Genomic DNA, 26584 nt, shown 5'->3' with positions numbered 1-26584 from the left:
GTCTCCGCCCGAGGCTAACGGCGCTCCATCCGTCCGGCTGACAGGGACGCTGCCCGCCATCCATCTCCCGCTCGTTAAATTACCATTTTATGGCCCAAATCTCTCTCCCATAATTGATAAAAATCTCCTTTGGATGTTCGGCATTATGGGGGGGGGGGATGTTTTCCTATTTTTCATTATGTTTTTAATATAAATGTGTTTTCCTTGGGAGCTGCTGGGAAGGCTGGAGGAGCGCAAGTCGGCGGGGAGGGCCGCCTCCCCCGGGGCACACCGCGTCCTGCCCGCACTCCAGCTCCTCCCGCTCCCCTCCCAGGGCTTTCGGCGGTAGCCTGGGGGAGGCGGGCGTGTCTGGGGAGAGGAAGGAACCAGGGTTGTGCCGAAGACCAAGAGAAGCAGGTCTACAGTCGGCTGGGCCCTCGACGTGGTCCCCAGCTCCAGGCCGGCAGAGCAGCCCTCGGGCTGATAAAGGGCGCTGGCACCTTGGCCGGCATGTGCCGGGGGGGTATGAGAACCAGGCAGGCGGCCCCCCGCCCCAACCCCGAGGCCGGGACCCCCAGGGGCTGACACAGAGGAGAGCTCCAACAGAAGCGTGAGGAAAATCAGAGACGCACAGCGAGACTTGGGTCAGCCTTGGAAAGAAGGCAGCGGGAAGACGGGACCACGGAGGCGGGTGTCATCGAGGAGGAAAGCTTTCACAGGCCGGGGGTAGGAGCGATTCCCCTGCAGTCTGCCCTACGCTCTTCTCTAGACCTAGTTCAACCCGGGGCATGTTCTTCACTCATCCCATACCCAACTCCTCCAAGACAAGGGAAGTCGACTCCAGCTGCCATCCTTCAGGTGAGGCAGGCAGAGGGGTCCTAGTGACAGAGTCCATTCCTAGGCAGGTTGATGAGACGTCCGTGGTCCCCGAGGAGGAGAGAGGGGTCTGGGGGTCTCAAGGAGGAGGAAAGGACAAATTTTTTTTTCCTCTACATTCCTTAGTCTGAGTCACATAAAACAGTTTTTTTTCTTTAAGCCCGGAACTGATGATTACACATGTCAGGTTAAACTCTGTACTAGGGGTTATGTAACAACAGTGTATGCTGCCTGACGACAGTTTCTCCTTCCTGAAAACCTTCTGACTAATCCTGGTATCTTCAGTCAGTTCAGTTCAGTTGCTCAGTCGTGTCTCACTCTTTGCAACCACATGGACTGCAGCAGGCAAGGCCTCCCTGTCCATCTCCAACTCCCGGAGTTTACTCAAACTCATGTCCATTGAGTCGGTGATGCCATCCAACCATCTCATCCTCTGTCATCCCCTTCTCCTCCCGCCTTCAATCTTTCCCAGCATCAGGGTCTTTTCCAATGAGTTAGCCCTTCACATCAGGTGACCAAAGGATTGGAGTTTCAGCTTCAACATCAATCCTTCCAATGAACACCCAGGACTGATCTCCTTTAGGATGGACTGGTTGGATCTCCTTGCAGTCCAAGGGACTCTCAAGAGTCTTCTCCAACACCATAGTTGAAAAGCATCAATTCTTCAATGCTCAGCCTGATACCTTAGAATGCATATTATAGGAGCGGGTCTGGTAGGATCTCTCTATTGTTAACTTCTAACCCTGTTATCCTAAAATGTAAATTGTGAGAGTGGGTCTGGTAAAATTTTCACAAACCTGAGACATTCTTTTGACTTATTGTAATAACTAATTAAAAAAGGATATAGCTCCTTGCTCACACTAGCGAGGGGGGCACGCTGCGCCCCCTTTCTGATGTCTGTGTCAGAAGCTTTCTCTGCCCCTTATTCACTTTAATAAAACTCTGCTACACAAAAGCCCTGGAGAGATCAAGCCTGGTCCCTGGTCCCGAAGCTAAATCTTCTTCTTCGGAGATCGCGAATCCGACATCGTTCACTGTCAGCTATCACCAGACACAGCACAGCCCCCAGCTCCCTGACCCCGGGCACCCAGGGCTCTATCGCATCTGTGGAGTCAGTCCAAGACCACACTGCAGGCGCTGCTGAGTAGCCTCAGGAAAATGCCCAGTGAGCCGCCGGCAGCCTCCCAAAGCAGAAGGAGGCTTTCAAGAAGCCCGGGGACAGGCTCCAAGGCAGCCTACAGGAGGCTTCTACCAGTGAGGGCAGGGCCGATTCCCCTAGCAAAATAGCATCAGGGACAGAGAACTACATCTTGTATCAGAAAATCTGGTTAAAGACCCAACTTCACCATTTCAAACCCCTCAGGACCTTGGTTCTTCACACACCAAAAGCAACCAGCACAACACAGAAACGCTAGCTAATGTTTCCTGGCCACCTGCTCTGTGCCAGGCGTGGGCTCCATGCTCCAGGTGCATTGATTCATTTCATCCCCACAGCAAGCCAAGGAGGTAAGGTACCATTATTAACTCCTTTGTACTAAAGAGGAACCTGAGGGACAGAGAAGATAAGTTGCTTGTCCGAGGTCGTGAAGTTGCTCACTCGTATCCGACTCTTTGTGACCCCATGGACTGCAGCCTACCAGGCTCCTCCGTCCATGGGATTTTCCAGGCAAGAATGCTAGAGTGGGTTGCCATTTCCTTCTCCAGGAGATCTTCCCAACCCAGGGACTGAACTCGGGTCTCCCGCATTGCAGGCAGACACTTTACCATCTGAACCACCAGGGAAGTCCTGGTCACAAGGCCAATAAAGCCAACATGCAGTTTCTGGCTCCTGCCCACCTCAATATAGGAGCTTGATGGCCAGGTGAAAGCAGGACCCAGCTGGGGTGCCTTGTCTTCATTCTCACAGAGTTCTCTGCATGCCAGCAGAGGTCCTGCGTGCAAATGTGCCAAAATGATAAGGGTCACCCTAGAGTTGGCCACTTACTCTGCAAGTCCCCTCCCCCAGCCCCGAGCCTGCCCCCACCCCCCGCAAGCCCCTGCCCCAGTCTCCGCGCTGTGCCCACCTGGGGATCCCCTCACCAGGAACCTCTCACTCAGGCCAAGAGCACTCTGCCCACACCTCCTCCGTCTTCTACTTTTGCCTCTGCTGCTCCTCATGTCAGCAGGGTCTTCTCTCTGCCACCCCCACCAAGCTCAATAAATGAATGATGTTCTTGGGAGAAGGGCTTCTTTCTCTCCTTTCTGAACTTTTGCTGACACCTGAAACGTCACCCTCCGCCTATATCTGTAGGCGCGTGTGAAACAATGAGGGGTGCGTTTTCCCATCTCAATTGCAATGGTTCTTGTCTGCATTCTCACAATCACTCAGGTCAGATGGTCCCTCAGAAACACTTGAGCACTTGTCCCTGGGTGCCACGAGGGGCTTACAAAACGAGGTCAAGCCTAGATCCCCACCCCACGGAAGCTCAGGGGGGAAAAGACTGATAAAACGTGCTTCGGAGGACAGAAGCCAAACCCTAAGACTTCAACACCAGCACAGACACAGCCCCTCACAAAGGTACTCCTGTGCTCCGGCCCCTGACCTCACTTCCTTCGGTTTTTCATCGAGTTTCAGAGTTGGAAAGAATATCATCTGATACAACTATGTTCCAAGATAACAGACGAAACTGGATCACTCATTGAAATGTATCATAAGGAGACTGGACTTGTCCATGTGTGGTCGGGGAGGGGGGAGGGATGTGTATGTGTATGTGTGTGTGCAATCAAAGATAAATGTACCAGCGCAGCTGAGAATTCTCTTATCTCTTCCTGAGTCCCACTGTAACTCCTGCCCCCAAGCTCTCCACCCACCTCAAACCTCCAGCCTCACCTCCCCCACCCGTGAAAGATGACCTCATCTCCCATGTTACTAAGGAAATTCAGCTCCACTCCATCCCTCTTTGTTGAGTCCCTCTCCAAGCCCTGCTCTTTCCGGCTCACCTTATGAAAAGAACATCCAAAGGCCTTTCGTAATGTAACTTTAGCCCCAGCTTTACACCTCGGCCCCGCTAGTCACCGGCCTGAATTCCCTCTACCGGTCAGCAAGACTACTCACCATGCACTCCCTCCCTGTGTCTTATGCTTTCCACCACCTGCATCTTTGGCCCATTTTATTAACTGGTGACCCCCTCCTCCAACCTCCACCTCCCCCAACCCCACCCATCTCTGAGAACCTAGATGAGACACCACGGGCTTCAAAAAGCTTCCACCCACCCAAGTGTAATCTCTCTCTCCCCACCCCCCTGCCCATCTCCCCCGCTCCCAACAGAACCAGGTATTACAGTGATGGGTGTACCCCCTGATGACCCTAGACTACAAGAGCCAGAAGTTTTTACCCATTTTGACTGTAGCTACAACTTCCAGCTCTGTACCTTTTCCCCTAAGTACCAGCTGCTTAGACAACAGACAGAATGAAAAAAAAAAAAGGAAAATGAAGGAAAAGGTGTTGAACCACAGAACTGAATGCTGTCAGAGCCTACAGGGGCCTTAGAGAACTCCTGCTCCAAATGAAGAAGCTTTAAGGATGGGTTGGTGGTCAGCACAAAGAACCCGTCCAGGTCCTCCAGCATGGCGCCAAGAGCTCCTGAGACCCAGCGTGGTCAACAGTCTTGTAACTTAAGCTCGCGTCTGCCCCATTCAGGGTGCAGAGCTGTCAGCCCAGGCTCGCTCCACAGCAGGGACCATGCCCAGGAGTAGAAAGAACCAGAGTCTCATCCAGCCGTCAGGGCTCCCCTACATAAGGAAGGACCGAACGACTCCAACACCCCTCCCTGACGCTCAAGCTCAGGCGCCATCTGCTGGTCAAGATCAGCACTGCGCTTGGACCCGCCGCCGCCCCCAGGGCGGTCAGGAGACCAACGCTGAGACCAACCTCAAATCACTCCGGATCCAAGTCACTTTGCAGGCAGCAGCAATGACCCCACCTCCTAGAGCTCTGACTGCTGACTGCTCAACCTGTCGTGCAAGACGTAAGCCTAACATTCAAAATAAAAGGAAAAAAGTAAGCTTCTTTCTGGTAATGATAGAAACTCCTAAGGCACAGACTCATAGAAAAGTGATTCCTTAAGGGTTTCCGCCGAACTGAAGTTCTGCTACATAGAAGACAAAGCGCTGGCCAGAAGCTCAGATGATCTGAGGTCTAACCCCATCTCTCACATGCCCCTCCCTTAGCTATGTGGTCCCCCCACTAGCAGCACCCCATCTCCCAAAAGAGGCCAATCCCTATGCCGGGAATGGGATCCCTTCACCTGCCCTCGCCTCGACACCAGGCTGTCCAGGGATGTGAACTGATCTGACACCAGACGTACCTCACGGAGTCCATAAGAGCTGTAGCCTCGCCCTCAAGCCCCACGCTGGGGACGCCCCCTCAGGGCCAGCTCTATCCTCCAGGGACAGGGATCAGTCTGGGCATGCTAAGGGCTCTGCTCACAAGGTAGACACGGAGCCAGTCAGGGCAGGCTGGGGCTCACCAGCCTTCAGCCCCTCTCTGATCACCCCTCTCCTCCTCTCGGTGTGGGATTTAGGGGCAGCCACAAGACCGATCTTTGGGGGCTTCTCTGGTGGCTCAGTGGTAAAGAATCCACCTGCCAATGCAGGAGACACGGGTCCCACCCCTGGGTCGGGAAGATCCGCCTGGAAAAGGAAAGGGCAACCCACGTAAGTAGTCTTGCCTGGAAAATTCCACAGACAGAGGAGCCTGGTGGGCTACAGTCCATGGGGCTGCAAAGAGCGACCAAGCAACTGAACACGTGTGCAGTCTTTGCGCTCCGGGTGACCTCAGGGTCCACCCGAGGACTCGGACCTAGAAAGAACACAGTGACGCATGGAGACTCGGCTTCCTTTAATCACTCCTGGGAACCAGGGATAAAATGGAGGGTCCCAGGGCGGGCATGACACTCAGGATTAGAGGAGCCGGCTCAAACATCTTCCTGGGGTGGGGGTGGGGGAGGGCTGCTCCCCAAGAAGCATCAGGGGAGGGGGTGGGGGAGGAGGGAAGGGCAGAGTGAGTGACTTTCCCCGCCCTGACTCCCCCACATCCACCTACTCTGCTTCCCACGCGGCCCCCTCTCCCCTCCCTCCGCCCACAGGCTGAGAAAGCGTGTCACTGGGAACAAATGCCATCTCCCTGGGAGGAAGGGGGAGAAAGGGGTGAGGGAAGACTTTGACTGCGTGTCTGTGGGGGCCGGGGTAAGAACCGAGAGGTTTCTGAGCTTCCCAGTCGGGAGGGACGCCCCACCCCCTGAAGTCATGACCTTGACATCAGTCTCCATCTCTCAGCGGGCTCGAGACCAGCTGTGGGGCAGGAGACACAGGCCGCCACTCTAAGGACGGCTTGGCTGGGGGGCTGCCTAGAGAAGGGGCCCTGAAGATGCAGGCAGCATCTCCCAACCCCAGACACCCTGCGACCGGCTGGGCGGGTGGGCACACCATGACTGCTGATTCCCCGAGCTTCCCATCTCGCTCCCCTGGCCTGGAGGAAAGCCACTGCCCTGCTCTCGCCTCCCCCTCCAGCTGCAAGGGTTAAGCTGCTGCCTTCTCCGCCTGCCTCCACCCCCATTGAGCAGCCACGGTGCCCAGCAATGCTGCACTTCATACTGCTATTACAGTGACTTATTCAGTGTTCATTTGGGGGTGCACCTCAGTGCTGGAGGAAGCAGGACACCAACCATCTTGGCAAGAAGCACAGGCACGTGAAGGCTGAGCCATGCCACTGCCGTCCCCTCGGCCTGCGGCCCCTCTGTCCTCACCCCGCTCCTCCCTGCCTGTGGCCTGCTCCTGACTCAGCCCTAAATCAGGTCTACTCTTCACGCGATCTTCCACCCCGCTCCCCATCCCCTTGGAGGAGATGTTCCTCCACAGGAAGGGAGTCCACAGAGGTGTCTATGCTCAGAACCATGAATCCAAATAAATTCTCACGCTGCTGAGAAAGTTCTAGGACCCACAGCAGATTTCCCAACCTGGGGATCTAGCAAAAGGGACTCAGAATCCCCAGGGAAATTGCCTTTGGAGGCCAGTGGGATTCAATTACAGAACCTTGCACAGGACTGGGGAGACAGACTCTTGGAGGGGACAAACAAAACCTTGTGGGCACCAGGACCCAGGAGAAGGGAGCCCTCCTATGGGATCCAGTCCCCGCCCCCTCCCCCAAAGAGTCAGATAATAAGGCCAGGCCAGGCCAGGCTGTCACTGAGGAGTGGGACATCTCCGGAGGGATGCCAGGCATGTGATGCTAGCTCTACATTAAGGGGCCGACAGTCAGGGCCAGCTGCACGCAGATCAGCAGAAACGGAACAAGTGGGCTTTATGAATCTCTGCCCCAACTTTCCACCTGGCCCACAGGGGCCTAAGGAAACTGCCACTTATCAGTTATTGGTTCATTAAACAAACACCGGTGTCCCCGATACACCATGTACTATTCTGGAACTGCAGACGGGAATAAAAGGACCACCGTGGTGTTCATCCCCAGACTTCACAGTTTGTGGTGAAACCACCTAGACACAACGAATCAACCCATGAGAAGCACAAGCAGAGGGAGGAAAGGTGGGCAGAGGGTCAGGGAAGACTTCGCGGGAGAACTGGGATTTGGCAGGACCCCCAGCACCGAGCACAGTGCCTGGCGTTTGGTAGACAGACAGACAGACGGGCCAGCGGCCTAGGAACACAAGGAATGACCGACAGGGAGAGGGTGGGGTAAGGGGGTTCCAGGCAGACAAAGACTGTGGCAAGTTGAAAGTGGACAGGGTGGACCTTGAAAGATTTTATTTGGGGAAATTGGGAAGTGTCAGAGGAAATAAAATAATTTCAGGAAAGACATCAGCTGATCTAGGCTTGACATTTAAGATTATCTTGCTCAGAAAAATCCTAGAAGATCCAAAGGATTCTCTAAGAGGAGAATTGCAGGGACTTCCCTGGTGAGCCAGGGGTTAAAACTCCATACTTCTAATGCAGAGGGTGTGGGTTGGATCCCTGGTCAGGAACTAAGATCCCATATGCTCTGCTTCATAGAAAAAAAAAAAAATTTTTTTTAATTAAAAAATTAATTACTCCTTGGAAAGAAAGTTATGACCAACTTAGACAGCATATTAAAAAGCAGAGACATTACTTTGCCAACAAAGGTCCTTCTAGTCAAGGCTATGGTTTTTCCAGTACTCATGCATGGATGTGAGAGTTGGACTATAAAGAAAGCTAAACACTGAAGAATTGATGCTTTTGAACTGTGGTATTGGAGAAGACTCATAAGAGTCCCTTGGACTGCAAGGAGATCCAACCTGTCCATCCTAAAGGAGATCCATCCTGGGTGTTCATTGGAAGGACTCATGTTGAAGCTGAAACTCCAATACTTTGGTCACCTGATGGGAAGAGCTGACTCATTTGAAAAGACTCTGATGCTGGGAAAGATTGAAGGCAGGAGGAGAAGGGGACGACAGAGGATGAGATGGTTGGATGGCATCACCGACTCGATGGACATGGGTTTGGGTGGACTCCGGCAGTTGGTGATGGACAGGGAGGCCTGGTGTGCTGTGGTTCATGGGGTCGCAAAGAGTTGGATGTAACTGAGCAACTGAACTGAACTGAATTAAAAAAGGGAAAAAAGAAATAAAAATAATTTTTTTTAAAAAGGAGAATTTCAGTTTAGTAATAGGTGAAGGGAGAAAAGCTTTACTGAATAGAGTTCTCTTGGGTACCGTGAAATTCTAGCACACAGCTTGTAAGGCAGGGCCTGCTCTATAGATCCCTGCAGATGGCTGCTCCAACCCCACCCCCTCCCCAGAATCAGGATGAGTGGATCAGGCCAACGAGGGTCCACACCACTGGGCCCACACATCCCGCAGGTCACTGGTGTGAGTTCAAAGTAATGTACGGGGCTACATACAGAATGGCCCTCAGCCCCTATGTCTGTGGCTCCAGGGGTGGAATGAAGATCAGGGAATTTTGAGAAGGCAGGCATCAGCCCTTAGGAGGAAGCACTTATTACAATTAGAGATGACTGATAATAGAACAGACCATGTCAGGCAGCCTGTAAGAGAATAAGCTTCCTGTCACTGGAGGTAATCAAGCAGAGGCCCAGACATGTCCCGGAAGTCACTGCATTGAATGATTAGGACGGGTCACTGATAGAGCAGGGTGCTGGAATCGTGTACTAATAGTCCCCTTGGACGCTTTACCTGATCACTCTAAGCCTCCATCCCTCATCCACAAAATAGGCTTATTGACAGTACGTGTCTCGTAGGTTTGCCATAAGGACTAAGTGAAATAACGTGTAGGAAACAACAGAGCTGTGAGCACACAGTAAACTCTCAATAACTGACAGCAATTATTAGATTGAAGCATATGAATCGTACTAGGTTACAGGTCGAAAACAGCCTAAACATGTCAACTATTGCATATGGTGCAAGTAACGCTTTTTACTGAAGGCCACTCGGGTTCCTTCTAACCTCCCTGATTTCACACTGAAAGTTCCTGTGCTCCCCACCTCTGTTGGATCCCCTGGGCCTGGGCCCAGGCTGAGAACTCTGCAGGGTCTTTCTAGAAACACACTGCACAGGAGGGGACCGATCCCTCCCGGCGGAGGCAGGTACCTCTTTGCCCAGGTCCTCGCGGATGACCTGGCGGACTTCCTTCATGCTGCTCTGCGGGGCCTGGCTGTGCAGCACCTTCAGCGTGCTGGTGTACTCCTCCGGCAGCAGGTAGTCCAGAGCCCCCAGGTGCTGGCCCACCTTGATGAACGTGCCCCGGTTGGCACAGCAGAGCTCACAGAGGCGCCTGGCAGAGCGGAGGTGTACCTGCAGGGAGACAGACGGGGCCAGAGAGGCGTGAGGGCTCACTGCCCACTGGGCACTCTTCTCTTCTCCTGCCCGCTCTGCTTGGACACCCTGATTCACTCCCCCAGTGCACACGCACGTCTACACGTGCACACACACCCCATCATTCACCTCTAGTCTCCTGGTATACACACACACACCCCATCATTCACCTCCAGTCTCCTGGTATACACACACACACCCCATCATTCACCTTCAGTCTCCTGGTATACACACACACACACACCCCATCTTTCACCTTCAGTCTTCTGGTACACATGCATACATGCACACACACACACACACACACACACCCTCACTCACCTCCAGTCTTATGGTATACACACACACACACACACCCCCCATCATTCACCTTCAGTCTCCTGGTACACACACACACACACACCGCATCATTCACCTCCAGTCTCCTGGTATACACACACACACCCCATCATTCACCTTCAGTCTCCTGGTATACACACACACACGCACCCCATCATTCACCTTCAGTCTTCTGGTACACATGCATACACACGTACACACAAACACACACACACACCCTCATTCACCTCTAGTCTTCTGGTATACACACACACACACCCCCCCCATCATTCACCTTCAGTCTCCTGGTACACATGCACACACACACACACACACACCCATCATTCACCTTCAGTCTCCTGGTACACACACACACACCCCATCATTCACCTTCAGTCTTCTGGTACACACACACACACACACACACACACACACACACACCATCATTCACCTTCAGTCTCCTGGTACACATGCACACACACACACACACACCCATCATTCACCTTCAGTCTTCTGGTACACACACACACACACACACACACACACACACCATCATTCACCTTCAGTCTCCTGGTACACACACACACACACACACACACACCATCATTCACCTTCAGTCTCCTGGTACACACGCACACATACACAAACACACCCCATCATTCACCTTCAGTCTTCTGGTACACACACACACATATACACACACACACCCCATCATTCACCTTCAGTCTCCTGGTACACACACGCACATACACACACACACACCCCATCATTCACCTTCAGTCTTCTGGTACACAGGCACACATATACACATACACACCCCATCATTCACCTTCAGTCTTCTGGTACACACACAAACACACACACACACACACCATCATTCACCTTCAGTCTCCTGGTACACACGCGCACATACACACACACACACCCCATCATTCACCTTCAGTCTTCTGGTACACACGCACACATATACACACACACACCCCATCATTCACCTCCAGTCTTCTGGTACACACACACACACACACACACCCCATCATTCACCTTCAGTCTTCTGGTACACACGCACACATATACACACACACACCCCATCATTCACCTCCAGTCTTCTGGTACACACACACACACACACACACCCCATCATTCACCTTCAGTCTTCTGGTACACACGCACACATATACACACACACACCCCATCATTCACCTCCAGTCTCCTGGTATACACACACACACCCCATCATTCACCTCCAGTCTCCTGGTATACACACACACACACCCCATCATTCACCTTCAGTCTCCTGGTATACACACACACACGCACCCCATCTTTCACCTTCAGTCTTCTGGTACACATGCATACATGCACACACACACACACACACACACACACACACACCCTCACTCACCTCCAGTCTTATGGTATACACACACACACACACACACCCCATCATTCACCTTCAGTCTCCTGGTACACACACACACACACACCGCATCATTCACCTCCAGTCTCCTGGTATACACACACACACCCCATCATTCACCTTCAGTCTCTTGGTATACACACACACACACACACCCCATCATTCACCTTCAGTCTTCTGGTACACATGCATACACACGCACACACACACACACACTCATTCACCTCCAGTCTTCTGGTATACACACACACACACACCCCATCATTCACCTTCAGTCTCCTGGTACACACACACACACACACCCATCATTCACCTTCAGTCTCCTGGTACACACACACACACACCCCATCATTCACCTTCAGTCTTCTGGTACACACACACACACACACACACACCCACCCCATCATTCACCTTCAGTCTCCTGGTACACACACACACACACACCCCATCATTCACCTTCAGTCTCCTGGTACACACGCACACATACACAAACACACCCCATCATTCACCTTCAGCCTTCTGGTACACACACACACACACACACACACACCATCATTCACCTTCAGTCTCCTGGTACACACGCACACATACACAAACACACCCCATCATTCACCTTCAGCCTTCTGGTACACACACATACACACACACACCCCATCATTCACCTTCAGTCTCCTGGTACACACACGCACATACACACACACACACCCCATCATTCACCTTCAGTCTTCTGGTACACAGGCACACATATACACATACACACCCCATCATTCACCTTCAGTCTTCTGGTACACACACAAACACACAAACACACACACCATCATTCACCTTCAGTCTCCTGGTACACACGCACACATACACACACACACACCCCATCATTCACCTTCAGTCTTCTGGTACACACGCACACATATACACACACACACCCCATCATTCACCTCCAGTCTTCTGGTACACACACACACACACACACACACACACACCCTCATTCACCTTCAGTCTTCTGGTACACATGCACACACACACACACCCCATCATTCACCTTCAGTCTTCTGGTATACACACACACACACACACACACACACCCTCATTCACCTTCAGTCTTCTGGTACACACGTACACACACACACACAACCCCATCATTCACCTTCAGTCTCCTGGTACACACACACACATATACACACACACACCCCATCATTCACCTTCAGTCTCCTGGTAGCCAGACCAGTCAATCCCAACCTCCAGCTGCAGCCAGCCTCCTGACATGGCCCAACGCTTCTGATTCCCTTTGCTTCAAAACTTACCTTGTCTGAGTCCCACTCCCACGGAAACAAGCATGTGTAAGGTTTTCAACCAGGTTTCCACCGTTCTAACCCACTTATGATTCATTCAAGGATACGCTAAGTTCACGCATTTGCCACCCACCCCTCAGCCATACTAATGATACTGTCTGTTTGTTTGGAGGTCTACAATTTTCAAAGATGTCGAAGTCATTATTTTTTTAATCCTTCCAGCAATTTAGGGAGGCAAGTACAGGTATCTTTAAGGACAAGAAACTCAGATGTTTTTATTATAAAGAAAAAGCTAATAAATGTCAAAGGAAGGTCTAGAAAGCACTTCAGTCCTAGGGCTCCTTAACTCAGCAGACTTTAGCAGGGATCTCCTGTTAACTGTAAGAAAACTTCACAGCGGGGCATTAGGCACATAGGGTGGGCGGCAGGGCAGGTGGGGCAAGACAGGCCAGCCTTAACTCCCAGCCTGAGGCCCACCCATCCCTCCGGAGTGGGAGGTGGCCCCCATCCACCCCCAGGCTGCACATCCCAGTCACCACCCCAGCTCAGCTGAGGATCTTGGAATTTTGACGGTCCCACCTTCCTGGAGCTATAGGTCCTGAGCAGGATGGAGCCAGGGCCACCCACAGAAGTCAAGGGAGTCCAGGGCTCTGTGGGAACCTGGTACCCTCTCCCTCCCATAAGTCAACCAGGAGAGTGAATGTTTATGATGGACTTATGCTCTCAAGTGCTACAAAGGATGCTGACATAATTAAGAGCATGTTGGAGGAATAGACCAGGTGAAGAGTTAAATAACAGTAGGCAACAAAGATGGAAGAAAAGTTCAAAGAGTCTACATGATTAGTTGCCAACAGAAAACTGCTACTTTAAGAATTAAAAAGAGGCTGATTCATGTCAATGTATGACAAAAACCACTACAATATAAAAAAAAAAAAAAGAATTTAGATTCTGGAAGCAGAGGCAGTTATTTTTCTTCCTCATTTCAAGTATGTTATTTTTATATATATTTATCTGAGGAATTTATGCTTAAACAAATTCTGATTATTACATAAAGAGGCATTAATGATTGAACTTAGCCCCTAGATGCTAAGTGCTGTATTAATAAATTTTTAGACTTAATAAAAAAAAGAATTAAAAAGAGAATGCTGCAGCCCCAAATACCCTGGTCCCAGCAGCCAGAGAGCCCACCCACCCGCTCCCTCTATAGCAAAGGGATGCCCCGGACCCCAGGCACGCGCAGGCTGTCCCTAGGCCCTGCCAATCCGCCCTTCCCTGCCGCGCGCTGTGACACTGCACTGACCCTATGTCACTTCTGTGTCAGAGGGTCGCTGTTAGGCTTGGTCAACGGGGGGCCTGGCCGGGGGGGGACACGGCAAGACCACAAGCGGCACAAGGAGGCTCCCTTGACGTCCCCACTGGGCTGCTTCCAGCTCATCAGCCAGTGGGACAGGGGCTCGGGGGGGACCCCTTTGGTGGCACTCACGGACCAGCCCACCCTCACTACCCAGTGGGCCCCTTCTGTGGACCCACTCAGGCCCACACGCTCCAGCAAGTGCTCGACTGCCCAGCACGCAGCTCCAAACGCTAGTTCTAGGTCGTCTTCTCCTACAAATCTCTCTGCCACCGGGCAGGCTGTGACCATGGCCCATGTCTCCTTGTCTCCAGGGCAGCCTGGCACCCCAGATTTGGAGGCCCCCGGCCCAGTCTTCAGGTCTGTTCTTGTTCACCACCCTGAGCCTTAGAGGAAACAGGTGCTTTATGCATTTACTACCTCTGTCGCCTTAGATTCTTCTTTTACTGCTTTTAGGAGTTAACTACCTTTTCCTAATTAATACATTTCTACATTTAAATTACAAATATGGGGACGTCTCTGGTGGCCCAGTGGCTGAGACTCCAAGATCCCCATGCAAGGGGCCTGGGTTTGATCCCTTGTCAGGGAACCAGATCCCATATACAGCAACTGAAAGATCCCGCATGCTGCAATTAAGACCCAGCACAGCCAAATACATAATTATTGGGACTTCCCTGGGTGGTCCAGTGATCGGGATTCTGCCTTCCAATGCAGAGGGACACAGGTTCAGTCCCTGGCCAGGGGTCTAGATCCCACATGCTGCATAGTGCAGCCAATAATTAAATAAATAAAAATTTTAAATAAATAAATATTTTTTAAATAAAATAAATCACAGGTATGACTAGTCCCTGGCTGATACAATTCCTGCAATTGAATTTGAATAGATTAGGACTAAAAAGGAGAGCATTTCAGGTCAAGAGAACAACACAACACGCATCTGTGTGTGTGTATGTGTGTGTGTGTGTGTGTGTGTGTGTGTGTGTGTGTGAGTGAGACCTGCTCCACCATTTTCCTTAGACTAGATTCACATCTGCATTTCTCTCGGCCACTGAAAGAACTCAGAAAGCATCAGCCTCACGCCAACAAGGCCTCCTAGCAGGGGGCAGAGCCAGGGCCCTGCTGCCTCCCTCCTGTGCCCTGAGCCAGTCCCAGGTAGGGCGTCTCCTGGCACAGAGCAAAGGTCACCTTCACACTATCTGGGCAATGCAGGGAGCCCTCTCTGGTCACACATTCCAGGACAGCTGGTCTACCTCCGACTCACTGGTTACCTGGCGCACCAGCCATTTGGAACAGAGGTCACATGTGTCCCCTGTAGCCTCTGTGTACCCCAGGGCAAGCCACGCATGAGCCGTAAATATAGACTGATGACAACCATGGGTCATACACACACGCAACCATCATCCATGAAACTGAGTCAGCATCTACTGCAAAGGACACCCATGTTTCAACCAGCATCTTAAATAAACACACACACAGAGTCATATGGGGGTGAGGGACACTCCACTCACCAAAAAATGTAAATGCTCCTTGAAGGTCAAAAGACACAAATGCTGAATAACAGAACAGGCATTCTGATCTCCAGGGTCCCTTTCCAGCTCCAGCTCCTACAGTTCCACTGTCCCTTAAGATCAGAAGGCAGGTCTCATTCAGAATTTCAAGAAACTGCTGGCTTAGTGCAAAGTCCCTCTTTGAGCATTCACCGCCTGCTTGCTGGTGACTTGGGACCAAGGACCACCCTTCTCCTGCTCACTGAGCATTTTTGCTTCTGGGATCTGTAGTAATAAATCTTGGAACTCTATTTCCTGTGTGGATGTCTGTAAACTGTACCTTCAATCAAAACACCCCAGTGAGTTTCACTTCCCCAGTGGGAGCGTGGATGCCAAGAGAGCTATCTACAGACCCCGTGTGGGTGGCTTATGCCCCCCACTCAGCAGGTCACAATCTGCACATTCTTAATTGAATACACCAGCGCTGGCTTCTCAACACACGCTACTGCCCTGAACACCGCACACCCATTTGCTCACTGGCCCCGAGGCCTGCTCTTACCCAGCACCTGGTTTCATGAGCTGGATGGGTGTGTGTCGCTGCAGCGTGTCCTCACTGCAGCGTGTCCTCACCGCAGAGTTCTCACACTCCCGGTTCCATTCCTGCCAAAACAGGGCAGGAACAGCGGGCGCCATCTCTCTGCCCCTCCTCCAACTTCATTTTCACTCCCAGCTCAGTAACTTGCCTTATGATGATCTCACTACCAATAACCTTGTTGTAATGAGCTTTACTCTGCCTCGTATTAATTAAAAGCATTGTCATTAGCCAGCTTGGGTTGGGATTTGGGGGGAGGGGGGAGTGGGCAGTATGAATAGCTAATAAGATCAACTCAGTACTGATTAATTATTGATTGGGAGGGACGGAGCAAAGGCCCAAGGAGGGCAATCCTTCACTCATGCCTAAGTCCCCAAGAGTAGGGAAGAAGGGTACCAAAGCCAGCCTGAATCAGTAGGGCTCCCCCATCAGAAGTGGGCAATCGGGCAGTACCTCCAGTGGGGTTTCGGGGTTTGAGTGTGAGACACAGATGAAAGAGACAGACCCACAAACAACCCCAGACATCACAGGAAGAGACAGCACAAGAGAAGGTCACAGAGACCCCGAAGCACACAAGCCCCTTGACACATTCTTCCGGTCACAGACTCAACACCCAAAGGCAAACGCAGCGACGTGCAGTGTTATCTCTGGCAGTGAGACTACAAGAGTACTTTTCCTTATAGGTCTCTCTGTATTTCTCAAATTCCCTAAAACTAGTATTTATCATTTCAATAACAGAGGATAATTTTTTTTAAATAATCTCTTCTTTGCAACATCTTCTGGAAATAGAAGTCCAGCCCCAAACTCTCTACCACACAGACTGGACCAGCTTGGTGCAGAATCCAGCACTATTTCCCCAATTTTGCAGGGTGCTATGATCCACATGTGTGTTTTTCATCGTGAAAATGGAATTGCAACTCCCCCTTCATCCCCAAGAAATCAAGCCAGGACAGTCTCCAAAGTCTCTTTTCTGGATGTCACCCTTTGCTTTAAGCTTTTACTTAATCAGCAAAGTAAAACTCATCATGTGTGTGTCGGGGTGGGGGGGAAACAAGTTGCAGTTTATAAAGTTTTGAAGGAGCTTGACCACAGATTTAATCATACCCCTTAGCCGTGTCCTCTGTCCCTCCTCTGACTGACTACCTGTCAGGTAGATCCTGGTTAAACTGCAACGCTAAACTTAAAGTTGCTGAAGCCATAATCTTGATGGCATCCTTAATATCTCTTTCCAAATGAGAAGTAAAATTACCTTCCGCATCTGAAGTAATAAAAACTGGACGTCAGGAAAGGAAGGAGAGTGATTCCTGAGATGCGAGGCAAACAGAGTGAACCTACGGTTGCCCCAATTTACAGTATTGGGGGTTTCCAGGCCACAGGGCCGGGAAAGGGGAGCCAGGCAGCACCCAGAAGACTCTGAGTTGGAGACGCAGAGCTGAGAGCCCAGCAAGGCCACGGCAACTAGAGTTCACAGGACAGAGTTCTGGAGAGCGGAGAGCCACCCGAAGGAAGAACTCTGAGGGGCTGCCTAGGCTCTGTCTCACGCATTCGGCTGAGTAACAGTCGGCACACACACAAGGAAACTACATAAGCCAGAAAGATAACCACCACCAAAGACCAGGGTTAACAGCACCCCGTGTTCACACAAGGCCTATTTCCACTAGCCGGAACAGAGAAATCTCGTAATTCTTGAGGCGTTTGCTATAATACCCAGAAGAGGGGAATATCCCAAACTAAACACCATTCCATTCCCAAGCAACAAATAACTAAAAGACTTGAGAAAAATCAAACTGTTTCCAAGTAACTTAACTGTGTCCCAGAACAAAGCTCTAGAATATTTATAAAAATACAAATATATCTAGTACCCCAAAAAGACAAACTTGCAATGTCTAGCACCTAGTAAAATATTTACCAGGTATTCAAAGAAACAGAAAAATTTCTCACATTATGAGAAAGAAAAAAATCAATAATCAAAACCAACTCAAAACTGAAACCTATATTAGTAAAAGAGGACAATTGTTATAACTGTATTTCATATGTTCAAAATGTTAAGCAGAGGCAAGGACAATATTAAAAAAAACGAGATCTGAATGAAACTTCTGGAGACTGTAATTTTTTATATGAAAAACACACTGGGTGACACTTCCCCGGTGGTTCAGTGGTTGTCTCTGCACTTCCACTGCAGGGGGGTGCAGGTTCTATCCCACATGCCTTGCAACCCATCTGCCCCCCACCCAAAAAAACACACTGGGTAGGATAAATGGAAGACTAGACCTTGTAGAAGAAAGGTTAGTGCAAGTCCTAGTAATAGAAGCTATTCAAAATGAAACAAAAAAAATGTTTTTAATGAAAAGAGCAGCAGTGATCTATGGGACAACTTCAAGCAATTTTATAAACACTGGAATGTTGGAATCCGCAAAAGAGAGGGCAGGGGAGAATTGGGGGGAAATACTTAAAGAAATAATAAATGAAAATTTTTTCAAAGTTGATTTTTAAAAAATTATAAACTAATAGATCCAAGAATCTCAATAAGCCCCAAGCATAAGAAAGGAAGAAAACTGCATTATGAAGTTGTTCAAAGTCAGTGATAAGGAGAAAATCAAGAAAGTACCCAGAGAAGAAAAGAGACATTACAGAGGAAGGAACAAAGATAAGACTGACAGCAGATCTCTCGCTGGAAACAATTTAAACAGAAGTTAGTGGAGCAACAACTCTGAAAGCTCTGAAAGAAAACCTAGAATTCTATACCCAGCAAAAACATCTTTTAAAACCAAAGGTAAAACAAAAGCTCTTTAAGACATGTAAAAGCTGATAGAATTCATCTCCTTACACTGTAAGAAATTTTAAAAGATATCCTTCAGGCAGAAGGAAAATGATACCAGAAATAAATACAGGTCTATCAATATATAAAGGAACAAAGAGACGGGAAACAGAAACATCACAGGTAAACGTAAAGACTTCTTTTTAGTACATAAAGAGTAACAGTATAACATGAAGTTTACAGCATATGTAAAAGCAAAATATATTAAAATAGCATAGGGGAGGAGCCAAGATGGCGGAGGAGTAGGACAGAGAGACCACTTTCTCTCCTCGAAATTCATCAAAAAAATAACTGAACGCAGAGCAAACTTCACAAAACAACTTCTGATCGCTAGCTGAGGTCATCAGGCGCCCAGAAAAGCAGCCCATTGTCTTCGAAAGGAGGTAGGACAAAATATAAAAGATAAAAAGCGAAACAAAAGAGCTAAGGACGGAGATCCGTCCCGGGAAGGGACTTAATAGAGGACGTTCCCAGACACCGGGAAACCCTCGCACTGGCGGGCCTGGGGGAAGTGTTGGAATCTCAAGAGTTTGAATCTGACTGGGAGGGATAGAATAAATAAAACCCACAGATTACGAGCCTAAAAGCAACTCCCAGCAGAAAAGTACCCCAGAGGCCCGCATCCGCCACCAGCAAGTGGGGGCGGAACGGAGAGGGGCGGGCGGCATTACTTGGGGCAGGGTCCGGGCCTGAGCGCCCTGAGGACAATCGGAGGGAGCTTTTGTGAGTTGCCAGCTTGAACTGTGGGAGAGCAAAGAGAGAGAGAAAACTAACCGGCCCGAACACACTGCCGGCCGCTCGCAGAACAAAGAGACCGAGATTCTGGGCGACCGAAGTCCGCCGGGAGGGTCGCGGCGAGACGGAGGGCGCGGGCGCCCGACCGGCGCGGGCGGGAACTGGGGCTGGGGACGCGGAGGGCAGAGGGCGCGCACGCCCGACTGGCGCCGGCGGGGACTGAGACTCGGACCGCGCGGGGCAGAAGACGCGCCGCACCCGGGGAGAGAGCGCCCGTCAAGCGCCTGGCTGCCTGGGCCGCTCGGGCGGCGTGGGGCCGGAGCACGGGCCCAGCTTTGTGTGCTGCGCTTTTGTGAATCGCCCGAGGGCTGGAGCCGCGCGCAGCGTGGCGCGCGCTTCAGACAGAACAGCCCTGAGCCTGAGCAGCGCAGACCGAGAAAAGAGCGCAAGCCCCTCCCGGGAGCGCCGGCCCCTCCCCGCACGGCCCCTCCCTGCACAGCCCCTCCCCGCACAGCCCCTCCCCGCACGGCCCCTCCCCGCACAGCCCCTCCCCGCAGCGCGACGGAACTAGCTACCTGAATAAGAATCCACCCCCGCCCCCTGTGTCAGGGCGGAAATTAGGCGCGGAAGAGAGACCGGCAACAGAACCCAAATAAAGGGAACCGCTTCAGAAGGGACCGGTGCAACAGATTAAAATCCCTGAAGAAACCACCGACTGACTACACCGGAAGGGCCTGTAGATATCGAGAAGTGTAAGCTGGAACGAGGAGCTATCTGAAGCTGAGCCGAACCCACACTGACCGCAAAAGCTCCAGAGAAATTCCTAGATATATTTTTTCTTTTTCTTTTCTTTTCTTTTTTTTTTTTTTTTAAGTAAGGAAAAAAAAAAATCTTTTTTTCTTTTTTCTTGGTTCTCTTTTATTTTCCTTTAAAAATTCCTTATTACTCCCCCATTACTCCTTAACTTTCATAGATTTTTACGATTTTTTTTAATTAGGCAAAACAATTTTTTTTCTCTTTCTTTTTTCTTTTTTTTCTTTTTCTTCTTTTTTTCTGTTCTTTTTTCTTCTTCTCTTCTATTTTCTTTTTCTTATTCTCTTATTTCTTTTAAAGCCCTCTAGCACTCCTTTTACTATGCCCTAATTTTCATTTTCAATCCACTATAACCTTACAGAAGAAAGGGAAAAAAAAAAAAAGAAGAGAAGCCCTATTTTTATACCAAACTTCATATATATTTCTAAAATTTCTTTTGTGTGTTTTGGTTTTTGTTTTTAATATAGTATTTTTAAGAGTCTAACCTCTACTCTAGATTTTTTTGTTTTTCAGTATATGATATAAATTGTGAACATTTAAGAATCCAATATTCAGCTCCCATTTTTATTCACGAATGTGTTGATTATTCTCTCCCAATCTTGACTCTGTTTTCTACCTCAGAACACCTCTATTTCCTCCTTTCCCCTTCTCTTCCCAATCCAATTCTGTGAATCTTTGTGGGTGTCTGGGCTACGGAGAACACTCTGGGATCAGACAACTTCGTAGATCTGTCTCTCTCCTCTTGAGTCCCCCTCTTTCTCCTCCTGCCCATCTCTATCTCCCTCCTCCCTCTCCTCTTCTCCATGTAACTCGGTGAACCTCTCTGGGTATACCTAACGGGGGAGAAACTTTCCACCATTAACATAGAAGTTTTATTATCAGTGCTGTATAGTTGGAGAAGTCCTGAGACTACAGGAAGAATAAAACTGAAATCCAGAAGCAGGAGACTTAAGCCCAAAACCTGAGAACACCAGAAAACTCCTGACTACATGGATCTTTAAGTAATAAGTGACCGTACAAAAGCCTCCATACCTGCACCGAAACCAACCACCACCCAAGAGCCAATAAGTTTTAGAGCACGACATACCACGCAAATTCTCCAGCAACGCAGGAACATTGCCCTGAACGTCAACATACAGACAGCCCAAGGTCACACCTAACACATAGACCCATCTCAAAACTCATTACTGGGCACTCCATTGCTATCCAAAGAGAAGAAATCAATATCCGCACACCAGAACACTGACGCAAGCTTCGCTAATCAGGAAACCTTGACAAGCCAATCGTCTAACCCCACCCACTGGGTAAAACCTCCACAATAAAAGGAACCACAGACCTGCAGAATACAGAAAGCCCACTCCAGACACAGCAATCTAAACAAGATGAAAAGGCAGAGAAATACCCAACAGGTAAAGGAACATGAAAAAAGCCCACCAAGTCAAACAAAAGAGGAGGAGATAGGGAATCTACCTGAAAAAGAATTTAGAATAATGATAATAAAAATGATCCAAAATCTTGAAAGCAAAATGGAGGTACAGATAAATAGCCTGGAGACAAAGATTGAAAAGATGCAAGAAATGTTTAATAAAGATCTAGAAGAAATAAAAAAGAGTCAATTAAAAATGAATAATGCAATGAATGAGATCAAAAACACTCTGGAGGGAACCAAGAGTAGAATAACGGAGACAGAAGATAGGATAAGTGAGGTAGAAGATAAAATGGTGGAAATAAATGAAGCAGAGAGGAAAAAAGAAAAAAGGATCAAAAGAAATGAGGACAACCTCAGGGACCTCTGGGACAATGTGAAACGCCCCAACATTCGAATCATAGGAGTCCCAGAAGAAGAAGACAAAAAGAAAGGCCATGAGAAAATACTCGAGGAGATAATAGCTGAGAACTTCCCTAAAATGGGGAAGGAAATAGCCACCCAAGTCCAAGAAACCCAGAGAGTCCCAAACAGGATAAACCCAAGGCGAAACACCCCAAGACACATATTAATCAAATTAACAAAGATCAAACACAAAGAACAAATACTAAAAGCAGCAAGGGAGAAACAACAAATAACACACAAAGGGATTCCTATAAGGATAACAGCTGATCTATCAATAGAAACCCTCCAGGCCAGAAGGGAATGGCAGGACATACTGAAAGTATTGAAAGAGAATAACCTACAACCTAGATTACTGTACCCAGCAAGGATCTCATTCAGATATGAAGGAGAATTCAAAAGCTTTACAGACAAGCAAAAGCTGAGAGAATTCAGCACCACCAAGCCAGCTCTTCAACAAATGCTAAAGGATCTTCTCTAGACAGGAAATGCAGAAAGGTTGTATAAACGTGAACCCAAAACAACAAAGTAAATGACAACGGGACCACACCTATCAATAATTACCTTAAATGTAAATGGGTTGAATGCCCCAACCAAAAGACAAAGATTGGCTGAATGGATACAAAAACAAGACCCCTATATATGCTGTCTACAAGAGACCCACCTCAAAACAAGGGACACATACAGACTGAAAGTGAAGGGCTGGAAAAAAATATTTCACGCAAACGGAGACCAAAAGAAAGCAGGAGTCGCAATACTCATATCAGATAAAATAGACTTCCAAATAAAGGATGTGAAAAGAGACAAAGAAGGACACTACATAATGATCAAAGGATCAATCCAAGAAGAAGATATAACAATTATAAATATATATGCACCCAACATAGGAGCACCGCAATATGTACGGCAAACACTAACGAGTATGAAAGAGGAAATTAATAGTAACACAATAATAGTGGGAGACTTTAATACCCCACTCACAACCATGGATAGATCAACTAAACAGAAAATCAACAAGGAAACACAAACCTTAAATGATACAATGGACCAGCTAGACCTAATTGATATCTATAGGACATTTCACCCCAAAACAATCAACTTCACCTTTTTCTCAAGTGCACACGGAACCTTCTCCAGAATAGATCACATCCTGGGCCATAAATCTGGTCTTGGAAAATTCAAAAAAATTGAAATCATTCCAGTCATCTTTTCTGACCACAGTGCAGTAAGATTAGATCTCAATTACAGGAAAAAAATTGTTAAAAATTCTAACATATGGAGGCTAAATAACACGCTTCTGAATAACCAACAAATCATAGAAGGAATCAAAAAAGAAATCAAAGTATGTATAGAAATAAATGAAAATGAAAACACAACAACCCAAAACCTATGGGACACTGTAAAAGCAGTGCTAAGGGGAAGGTTCATAGCATTACAGGCACACATCAAGAAACAAGAAAAAAGCCAAATAAATAACCTAACTCTACACCTAAAGCAATTAGAGAAGGAAGAAATGAAGAACCCCAGGGTTAGCAGAAGGAAAGAAATCTTAAAAATTAGGGCAGAAATAAATGCGAAAGAAACTAAAGAGACCATAGCAAAAATCAACAAAGCTAAAAGCTGGTTTTTTGAAAAAATAAACAAAATTGACAAACCATTAGCAAGACTCATTAAGAAACAAAGAGAGAAGAACCAAATTAACAAAATAAGAAATGAAAAGGGTGAGATGACAACAGACAACACTGAAATACAAAGGATCATAAGAGACTACTACCAGCAGCTCTATGCCAATAAAATGGACAACTTGGATGAAATGGACAAATTCTTAGAAAAGTATAACTTTCCAAAACTGAACCAGGAAGAAATAGAAGATCTTAACAGAGTCATCACAAGCAAGGAAATCGAAACTGTAATCAGAAATCTTCCAGCAAACAAAAGCCCAGGACCAGATGGCTTCACAGCTGAATTCTACCAAAAATTTAGAGAAGAGCTAACACCTATCTTACTCAAACTCTTCCAGAAAATTGCAGAAGAAGGTAAACTTCCAAACTCATTCTATGAGGCCACCATCACCCTAATTCCAAAACCAGACAAAGATGCCACAAAAAAAGAAAACTACAGGCCAATATCACTGATGAACATAGATGCAAAAATCCTTAACAAAATTCTAGCAAACAGAATCCAACAACATATTAAAAAAATCATACACCATGACCAAGTGGGCTTTATCCCAGGAATGCAAGGATTCTTGAATATCCGCAAATCAATCAACGTAATACACCACATTAACAAATTGAAAGATAAAAACCATATGATTATCTCAATAGATGCAGAGAAAGCCTTTGACAAAATTCAACACTCATTTATGATTAAAACTCTCCAGAAAGCAGGAATAGAAGGAACATACCTCAACATAATAAAAGCTATATATGACAAACCCACAGCAAGCATCACCCTCAATGGTGAAAAATTGAAAGCATTTCCTCTGAAATCAGGAACAAGACAAGGATGCCCACTCTCACCACTACTATTCAATATAGTGTTGGAAGTTTTGGCCACAGCAATCAGAGCAGAAAAAGACATAAAAGGAATCCAGATAGGAAAAGAAGAAGTGAAACTCTCGCTGTTTGCAGATGACATGATCCTCTACATAGAAAACCCTAAAGACTCTTCCAGAAAATTACTAGAGCTAATCAATGAATATAGTAAAGTTGCAGGATATAAAATTAACACACAGAAATCCCTTGCATTCCTATACACTAACAATGAAAAAACAGAAAGAGAAATTAAGGAAACAATACCACTCACCATTGCAACAAAAAGAATAAAATACTTAGGAGTATATCTACCTAAAGAAACAAAAGACCTATACATAGAAAACTATAAAACACTGATGAAAGAAATCAAAGAGGACACAAACAGATGGAGAAACATACCGTGTTCATGGATTGGAAGAATCAATATTGTCAAAATGGCTATTCTACCCAAAGCAATCTATAGATTCAATGCAATCCCTATCAAGCTACCAACGGTATTTTTCACAGAACTAGAACAAATAATTTCACAATTTGTATGGAAATACAAAAAACCTCGAATAGCCAAAGTAATCTTGAGAAAGAAGAGTGGAACTGGAGGAATCAACCTGCCTGACTTCAGACTCTACTACAAAGCCACAGTCATCAAGACAGTATGGTACTGGCACAAAGACAGAAATATAGATCAATGGAACAGAATAGAAAGCCCAGAGATAAATCCACGAACCTATGGACACCTCATCTTTGACAAAGGAGGCAAGGATATACAATGGAAAAAAGACAATCTCTTTAACAAGTGGTGCTGGGAAAACTGGTCAACCACTTGTAAAAGAATGAAACTAGAACACTTTCTAACACCATACACAAAAATAAACTCAAAATGGATTAAAGATCTAAATGTAAGACCAGAAACTATAAAACTCCTAGAGGAGAACATAGGCAAAACACTCTCTGACATAAATCACAGCAAGATCTTCTATGACCCACCTCCCAGAATATTGGAAATAAAAGCAAAAATAAACAAATGGGACCTAATGAAAATTAAAAGCTTTTGCACAACAAAGGAAACTATAAGTAAGGTGAAAAGACAGCCCTCAGATTGGGAGAAAATAATAACAAATGAGGAAACAGACAAAGGATTAATCTCAAAAATATACAAGCAACTCCTGAAGCTCAATTCCAGAAAAATAAACGACCCAATCAAAAAATGGGCCAAAGAACTAAACAGACATTTCTCCAAAGAAGACATACAGATGGCTAACAAACACATGAAAAGATGCTCAACATCACTCATCATCAGAGAAATGCAAATCAAAACCACAATGAGGTACCATTACACGCCAGTCAGGATGGCTGCTATCCAAAAGTCTACAAGCAATAAATGCTGGAGAGGGTGTGGAGAAAAGGGAACCCTCTTACACTGTTGGTGGGAATGCAAACTAGTACAGCCACTATGGAAAACAGTGTGGAGATTTCTTAAAAAACTGGAAATAGAACTGCCATATGACCCAGCAATACCACTTCTAGGCATACACACTGAGGAATCCAGATCTGAAAGAGACACGTGCACCCCAATGTTCATCGCAGCACTGTTTATAATAGCCAGGACATGGAAGCAACCCAGATGCCCATCAACAGATGAATGGATAAGGAAGCTGTGGTACATATACACCATGGAATATTACTCAGCCGTTAAAAAGAATT

The 26584-nt window shown here is 47.7% G+C and overlaps 1 protein-coding gene across 3 annotated transcripts in view; it reads right to left on the bottom strand.

Annotated features, from left to right (window-relative positions):
• ADCK1 (aarF domain containing kinase 1) overlaps window positions 1-26584 on the bottom strand; it is a 138867-nt gene that overhangs the window by 66913 nt on the left and 45370 nt on the right. For 2 of the 3 annotated variants that reach the window (XM_065940442.1, XM_065940444.1), the window contains exon 4: window positions 9474-9677. The exons of the other annotated variant lie outside the window; for it this stretch is intronic. In XM_065940442.1, coding sequence (XP_065796514.1) covers window positions 9474-9677 — 204 coding nt within the window. The remainder of the gene's footprint in view (window positions 1-9473; window positions 9678-26584) is intronic. 3 annotated transcript variants of the gene reach the window in all.

Source organism: Muntiacus reevesi, chromosome 7, assembly GCF_963930625.1.
Source record: "Muntiacus reevesi chromosome 7, mMunRee1.1, whole genome shotgun sequence".
Lineage (NCBI taxonomy): Eukaryota > Metazoa > Chordata > Mammalia > Artiodactyla > Cervidae > Muntiacus > Muntiacus reevesi.
The sequence above is the reverse complement of the archived record's forward strand: the minus strand, read 5'-3'. Positions and strand labels throughout refer to the sequence as shown.